General features: G+C 40.1%; 2 protein-coding genes across 2 annotated transcripts; one reads left to right on the top strand and one right to left on the bottom strand.

Annotated features, from left to right (window-relative positions):
* Positions 1–1,068: 1,068 nt before the first annotated feature.
* Positions 1,069–4,823, top strand: SARC_00650 (hypothetical protein). The gene is made up of 6 exons (XM_014305641.1): positions 1,069–1,232; positions 2,803–2,885; positions 3,042–3,146; positions 3,375–3,571; positions 3,933–4,282; positions 4,420–4,823. Exons 2-6 carry the CDS (start codon positions 2,822–2,824, stop codon positions 4,643–4,645), a joined length of 942 nt encoding a protein of 313 aa, XP_014161116.1. The 5' UTR covers positions 1,069–1,232; positions 2,803–2,821; the 3' UTR covers positions 4,646–4,823.
* Positions 4,824–5,872: 1,049 nt separating this feature from the next.
* SARC_00649 (hypothetical protein) lies at positions 5,873–7,199 on the bottom strand. The gene is made up of 2 exons (XM_014305640.1): positions 6,408–7,199; positions 5,873–6,232 (listed from the first exon to the last, which is right to left on the bottom strand). Exons 1-2 carry the CDS (start codon positions 7,113–7,115, stop codon positions 5,969–5,971), a joined length of 972 nt encoding a protein of 323 aa, XP_014161115.1. The 5' UTR covers positions 7,116–7,199; the 3' UTR covers positions 5,873–5,968.
* Positions 7,200–7,857: the final 658 nt, after the last annotated feature.

Raw genomic sequence — 7,857 nt, 5'->3', positions numbered from 1 at the left:
GCTCTTAACAAGAGGCAGTCCCGATCATTTCTTACACAAGCTACCACTGCTAAATCCTAACTGACTAAATTGTATTTTAGTTTAATATAGTTTGAAACCTAGTAATTTCCATCGAAGTTTACACAATAAAGAACAGCTAGAGGTACGCCCTGTGTGATCGAGGATATTTAGGCTCTTAACAAGACGCAGTACCGATCATTCTTACACAAGCTACCACTGCTAAATCCTAACTGACTAAATTGTATTTTAGTTTAATATAGTTTGAAACCTAGTAATTTCCATCGAAGTTTACACTATAAGATAGCAAAATTATAGATAGCTATTTATTTAGAAGGAATTAAAAAAAAATAATTTGTAGAATTCTCTATACATGTGTTAAAAAGGCGACGCTTTTGGGTAAATATGATTATGTATGTACTATTCTATATAAATACAGACTATATTTATATATATTTAAAACTTGAAAAATAAAACACGTGAAATCAATAAAAGTTACAACTTAACTGACAACTCTAGTATATACAATTTCAGGTATTTTCTATCTCGCTATACTAACCTTAAAACAGATGAGGCCGAGTGTTCAATCTAAATACTAGGTAGACAAATCGTCGATAGGTGGTCGATAAGATGGTCAGCAGGTTGTATGTAGTGCCAATTTGAAAACCTCTTTTAGTTTTCAGGTCCATAACCTGTTATACTATGACCTTGGTCACGATTGATGTTACACTACTGAGAAATAGACCATAATAAGTCCGTTTGAGCTAGAACATGGGCAAAACTGCGGCGTTCGAGCTAGATAACATGGACATGGGAAACGGAGGTCGAGACTCGAGAAGCATTTTCATGTCTAATTTTAAGAAGGCTATGTTGCTGCAGCCATGTAGACGCGGTTGGTCCAAACCTACTAAGTTTTTTATAGAGAAAAACCTTGTCACCTTATCGAAAACCATCCAGGGGCTAAAACCTCACCTTGGATATGTGACGTCATGGTTTATTTATTTTGCGACTGTAGACATAAATAACACGTTGTGAAAAGCTTTCACAATCTAGATAAAAAATACAACAAACCAAGCATCAAATTACGCATACACGCATCTTCTGTAAGCAAATCATCGTGCTATTTACTTGTTAGCAACACTTTCTAATTTGGTCTCACCCGAAAGTGAGAACGCTTAAGTCTACAAACTACGTTCGGATGCTGCTTTACGGCTTAAACTTATAACAACCGCCAGGTAAGTCGTCTTGGGGTTCGTGCTGATTTCTAGTTGCTTTCCTGTGTGTCATTTGCTACTCTGTGGTGTTGAAATGCCGACTTCTCGTATTATAATTCGTCATCGACTATCAGAATAGATATGTCATGGTGCTTTCTCTTGTGTACATGTAAAGATTTTTCTCGTAACAGGTATTACATAATAGTGCGTCTGTACAGTCTGGTGTCTTTCGTTAGCTTTTGCTTCGCTCGTTGATACTTGGGTGGGGATCCATTTTTAAGCACCCACAATAACCCTTTCTTAGTTACGTGATATCGTGCCCATTCGACAAGTTCCCATATGTTTGATACTCAAAACAAGATTCACGGCCAGAGGATATATTGCTGGCTTTGTTCTGTGCCTTATTGTTTCACTTCACAACAACTAAATTCATACCTGTATGTATGTATGCGTATTTTAAAGTGCTATATCTGGATTGTATGTCCAATATGTATCATGCATACACATGCTCGGAGTTGGGTGATTCGACTAGTCGGTATTGTGTATACATTTTTCTTTGCTGCATACCGTAACAACTAGTTTAGTTCGCGATCAATCTTCAACGCCACTGTAGCTTTATGGATGTCGCTGGCATTGAACCTGCTGACCTTGATTCTGCGATCGGGGTTGGGTGCGCGCCCAGGACTTGTGAGATTATAAAAGAACGAGTATATAGAGGTTTGAATTGCCAGACTTAATCGTCCCTTATTATACATACTGGCTACAGTGGTTACACTGGATTTTAATGTGACTCTTATAAGGGGGTTTTTGGGCTGTAATTTTGTGCCTGTGAAGTTGCTATCGTGCTTTCATTAGGTTTTGAATTTTATGGTTATGGCTGTGTTTCACCAGCCAATTTACAAATGTTGTGGTGAACTCTGTCCGATTTTGAAGTGACTGTACGCGTGTATTGGGTACTCTGAATATGGGGGTTGCATAGATTTTTGTTCAAGGGCTTGAGGTCAGAGAAGTTAAGTGTGTAAGAGAAGTTAAGTGTGTAAGCGCTCTCATATCCTATTTTTTTGGGCTCACCAATCAGCCACACCTGTGTAGTTTTTCATATTTTTACGACTTTCTATAAGACAAAATATATCGGGGGTTCAATAAGACTTAAGCGTCCTCAGTATACACATTGACTACATTAAATTTCGTCCAGGGCTGAAACTAATGAGTGTTTTATTTTATATTTTGTTGCATGTTGTGATTTTGTACCAAAGGGGTTTGCTGTAGTTTTGTGCCTGTTGGAGTTGTTATCGTTCCTTTCACCAGGGTATAGTTACGATTGTGTTTCACCAACGTATTTGCAACTGTTGTATGAACTCTGTCCGTTTTTGAAGTGAATGTACACGTCTATATAGGCAATTTGAATGTGACGACTGTTTACATTTCTATTTAAAGGCTTGAGGTTAGAGTAGTCAATATGTAAACGCACTCATCTCTCATTTTCTTAGGCTCACCAGTTAGCCACACATGCATTACTTCGTGCGCTACTTAGCTTTTTATTAACTTAGAAATGTAATTGGCACACTCATTACGTGCATTGCGAATCTAGACCTCCACCCGGTTCAACGATGACGTCTCCAATCGATGGTTTGCTCTTGGCGGCAGAGATAATTGAAAGGGGAGCTGGCGAAAGTAAGGGTTTGCTTGTTTTGTATTTAATTCTATTTACGACGCCTCCGTCACTTTGAACATGTAGATCGTATCCTCTTGTATAGTTCGTAGGTTTCCAATGCCCTAATTGCAATGAGAACTCCTAATGAGCGAGTCAATTATAATGTACTCTTACAGTTGGAGACAATCGGGCACATTTCGAGAGAAGTCGGTATTCAATCTCTTCAATTGATTCTGAATATGATTATGGGCTCCGTCCGACGATGTATAAATCACTCACAGGTATGTCGCGTGCTAAATTTGGTTTGAGTGATTCTGGACATTATTAGCATCCTTAGTAGGTACTTCACACCTCCCATTGGTAGAAAGATACTCTTTTTTCGTTTTTATACATATTTTGCATCATGTCAAGTTCAATGGCGATGTACGACGTCCATCACTATTATCATCTTCTGTCGATACTTGGGGTTAGTATCAAATATTCTATACTCATAATTTACACATCAATAGCAGGATACAAGAGGACAGTGAAAAGTAGGGAAACACATAATCTTCTCGAAAAGAATCGGCGTGCGCAACTAAAATCGTGTTTTAGCTCGTTACAAGCCGCGTTACCCTCGAAGGTGGATCAGAAGTTGTCGACAGTTGCCATTCTCGAACAGGCTGCAGAACACATAGTTCAATTAAGAACAGTACATTATTCAGTAGTAAGTCATTTAATATCTTTTCAGACTCGCAGCTATGCTCATACTGGCTATTTTATGTCTTCTTGTCTGCTTGTTCAATTCTCAAAATTCCAGCAATGACTTGTCCATGTACTGAAACGCCTTGTAACTACATCTTGATGGGAGTACGTAAGTACTATTTTTACCACAATGTGTATTATGTTTTTCAGCTGAGTTCAATCTAGCGGTGGTGTTGTTATCTATCACATGATTCCAATGGGCTCAGATATAAAAAACGAGCGGTGATCGCGCATTCTTGTATGATAATCATTCCTTACTGGATTATCGATCATAACTCAGTATGGTTGTTGTGAATTAATTATTCATTTTTTGGAACTTTCAGCTGCAAGATCTGGAGCTACAACGACAGCATCGACAGCAGCTTGTATCGGCACTAGAGGAGAAGGGTGTGTACGTCAGATTGCCAGAAGACAGGCCTCTTGGTCCACGTCCGGGGGCAAAACGGTATTACAGTCATTCCGATGCAGTGAGTCTTGAACAAATGGAGGGCGTTGATGGCGTCTCCGATCGTCGACTACATCGCTTCAGTATATGCGAGGAACCTGAAATGGACGAAGATTATTGGGATAACACCAATTTCGAACATCGCAATAGTACAGAAGAAGAATTTTGCAATCAGACATCCCCCATCACCATTCCAGCTGCGCAGCCACAGGAAAACACCCGCTATGCGTAAGTTTGATTTCCACTTTCGCGTGCCGTACTATAGTGATTCATGATATACATTATTTGATTTTTTCGAGACGTCAGACTCTGAGCAAATTATGCCTTATGCGCAACTCGGCTTATTGACACGATTTAAAATGCAGCCTTATCTCATCAAGCGCGACCACGCCTAGCCTAACGATGGAGAACACATTTAGCTCTCGAAGTTGGAGCGGGTCAAAATCACAATCACCCCAAATGGAAGAAGCTATCAAAGAGGAGGTGTCGGTACGGAAGGACGATCAAAACTACCATAGAAATGATCATGGCACTGTGAGCGTTAAATCTGAAGGCGACTATTTCATCCCAACTGATATGGCGGAAGCCTAAATTTGCACTTATCACCTGAGGTGAAGCTGCTCTGTGCTGGTGGAATTCAAATAGTCAACAACCTCTCAGTAAAGGGGGAATATGATTCCAGAACTTAGTGGTAAAATATATAGGGGTATGTAAATTATAAAGAGCATATTCGGAGGTCAATACACAAAACTGTATTGAAGTTATCGTGATCGTGTGTACTTATTTCCTTATATTATTGCTAATTCTGTTAGTTGAAGGTGGGTTAAATTGCAAGGAACGCACCATTAGATGCTCACCATACCTTGCGAAAGCAAGTCCCTGAATCGCAATCGCTCCAAAATACACTATATGTACTGCCCAGCATACAGTGTAATGAAGCAATTTCTACAGATCTGCAGCCTGAATCACTCGCATCCTTACCGTCGATGCATACCAAGCATATTTAAAATTAAGACCGCAGTATGATATAACTGATGGAAATAGGTTTCATACTGCATGCAACGCCAACATATACTATGAATGGAATATGAATCCACTCTTTTCCAGATACGCAAAACAAGAAACTACAAATCGGTGCGTGAGACCACAGAAACACCTGCGAAATTGCACCAGGTATAGATAACCTGATCGATCGTTGTCCTTTGACTATAGTGTACAATAGTGACAACGTTTCGACTCAAGATAGAATAGTAAACAATCGGGTCGACAGTTACCTATTGACTATGTATAATATTTAAATGACAGATAGTAAACAATTGGATCGACCATTGTCCTTTGATTATGTACAATAGTGACAACATGTCAACGCAAGGTAGTAAATATTCGCATCGATCAATATAGCCTTTGACTATATACAATAATGTCAATTTTTCAACGCCAGGTAGTGAACAATATACAATAGTGACACAATTTCAACGCTAGGAAGTAAACGGGCAGTAAACAATCGGATTGATCGTTGTTGTTTAACTATGCACTAGTGACAACATTTCAGCGCCAGGCAGTAAACAATCGGGCCGATCAACATACCCTTAAACTATATGCAATAGTATTATTATTTCAGCGCCAGGCAGTAAACAATCGGGCCGATCAATATACCCTTAAACTATTTGCAATAGTATTATTATTTCAGCGCCAGGCAGTAAACAATAGGATCGGTCGTTTTCCATCGACTATGTACAATAGTGACAATATTTCAACACCAGGTAGTAACCAATCAGATCGTTACCCTTTCGACTATATATAATAGTAACAATATTTCAACACCAGGTAGTAAACAATCGAAACAACCGTTGCCCTTTCGACTATGTACAACTTTTATTACCCACTCCGCTGACACCCAGCACCAAAAAAAATCTACTTCACGTAAACAAGCTCACACTCAAAAAGCAGAGTGCTGTTGCCAGGGATTGTTGGGGGAGCTCCACGTGCTCCATAGCCGGAGGATGGTGGGATTCTGAGAATCCTCTTACCTCCGACCTGCATACCCTCGAGACCCTGATCCCAACCTTTAATAACTTCTCCTGCACCTAGTCGAAAACGGAAAGGTTTACCGCCAGTATTTTGATCGAATACTTTGTTGTTGCTGGCAAGACGACCCACGTAACGCATACCAACGTTCTGCGCAAAAATAAAGAAATAGACGATATTAGATATTGTATGACGCATATCGAACCACCTCCGAATGCTCTATCGGCGAGGGTATCAACATTTATACAAGCAATAGCAAATCTTACAACAATCAGAAGGGTCCCAAATTCATCGAACCAGAACAACCCGTCTTATGAATACCTACCTTTCCTTTTTTAGCCATCGCCCCAGTGCCAACCTTCACATCCTCTACGATTGTCCCGCTGGCCAATTTCGTCTGCTTAGGCTTCTTGGATGGCTGCTCTTTGGGCTTCACTGCCTCTTTCAAGGCTTTAGGAGCCTCTTTTTCCTTCTTCACCTTCTTGGCAACCGCTTTAGCAGTCTGCTCCTCAGCTACGCGCTTGGTTGGCAGCTTCTTCTCAGCCGGAATCTCTACCACTTTTGTTGCATCATCCGACTCAGACGAGCCGCCAAGTAATTCAGCCATCAACTCAGAATCGTCTGAGCCTCCATCAGAACCGCTATCATCTTCATCTTCTGAATTCGGGATTAAACCTTGTTCTTTCATAGCCTGTATCATACGGGGATCATACATACTAGGGTCGATCTCCTCGTCATCATTCTCCTCCTCACCATCTGTGAAACCAGTCAAATAGATTCGATTCTTCCCCTTGACAAAAAAGCACAACTCGGTGCCAGTGGCGAATGGGATGGTCAAAGGATACTGTGGCCATTTATCTTTGTTCAGGGTACAGAGCGCCACTTCATCATCCTCTACTCGTGCGTATAAAGTAGTACTACCTGCTTCAGCGTCAGCACCTAGTGCTGCCGAGCATATGTTAAAACCCTCCTCGACGGTTTGCGAATACTTATTTCCTGGCTCACAGACCAAACACCAAAAAGCACCTGACATTTTTAACAAAGATCGTAAGAATCCCTATTCACTCACAATTCAGACTTCCAAGGTTACAATTCTAGATCAGAACGACAGGGGTGAGTACACTTGTATTTAAAAAATATAAGAAATATCGATTGTCATATTTACACTCAAATCGACACACGTTGATCAATGTGTTCCACAGCTATTTACTTCTGTCAGGGCTTGTGGGGGGAGGGGCGGGGAGGGGAAGAAATTGAATTCGAGTAGGCCTAGAAAAGGCCAAGTTATATATATATATTTATGTCATATCTTGTTGGATCAGGGTTTTTAGTGGTTTTTTAGAGTTTACTATTTAGGCCGACCGCACCGGTGGTAAAAATCCGGATTCAAAAATCCGGAGGGAAAAAACGAATTATGTGTGTCTATTGGCCAACTAGATTTTGAATTTATAACGGGTGCGGTACTTTTCAAAAATCGGTTTGTAAAAATAAAATCCAGGCTTCAGCTACTCCAACTTTTGACATATATTTGACATCAAAGTTCAACAATCGGTGGCGTTACGTACAAACTTCATAATTTTCTTTTAAATATGCCGGTGTCAAAAATACGTGACAAAATTTTGAAATTTAAGCCACTCAGAGAAGAGTATATTTATTGTTTCGGATTTTGTTAGACGGATTTATTGATGTTTTTGACAAAATCCGAGGCCTGGATTTTGTCAAAACAGCGTTTAAAATCCACTTTTCAAAAATCGAGACCGGATTTTGTTGCCGGT

Source organism: Sphaeroforma arctica, assembly GCF_001186125.1.
Source record: "Sphaeroforma arctica JP610 unplaced genomic scaffold supercont1.22, whole genome shotgun sequence".
In the NCBI taxonomy this organism is placed as follows: Eukaryota; class Ichthyosporea; order Ichthyophonida; genus Sphaeroforma; species Sphaeroforma arctica.
The sequence above is the reverse complement of the archived record's forward strand: the minus strand, read 5'-3'. Positions and strand labels throughout refer to the sequence as shown.

Excerpts from the sequence above, each read along its gene's own strand:
- SARC_00650 (XM_014305641.1), top strand. The coding sequence starts at position 2,822 with ATGACGTCTCCAATCGATGGTTTGCTCTTGGCGGCAGAGATAATTGAA. Across the intron at positions 2,886-3,041 it reads TGAAAGGGGAGCTGGCGAAA|TTGGAGACAATCGGGCACAT; the intron begins GTAAGGGTTTGC and ends GTACTCTTACAG. Across the intron at positions 3,572-3,932 it reads GAACAGTACATTATTCAGTA|CTGCAAGATCTGGAGCTACA; the intron begins GTAAGTCATTTA and ends TGGAACTTTCAG.
- SARC_00649 (XM_014305640.1), bottom strand. The coding sequence starts at position 7,115 with ATGTCAGGTGCTTTTTGGTGTTTGGTCTGTGAGCCAGGAAATAAGTAT. Across the intron at positions 6,233-6,407 it reads CGATGGCTAAAAAAGGAAAG|AACGTTGGTATGCGTTACGT; the intron begins GTAGGTATTCAT and ends ATTTTTGCGCAG.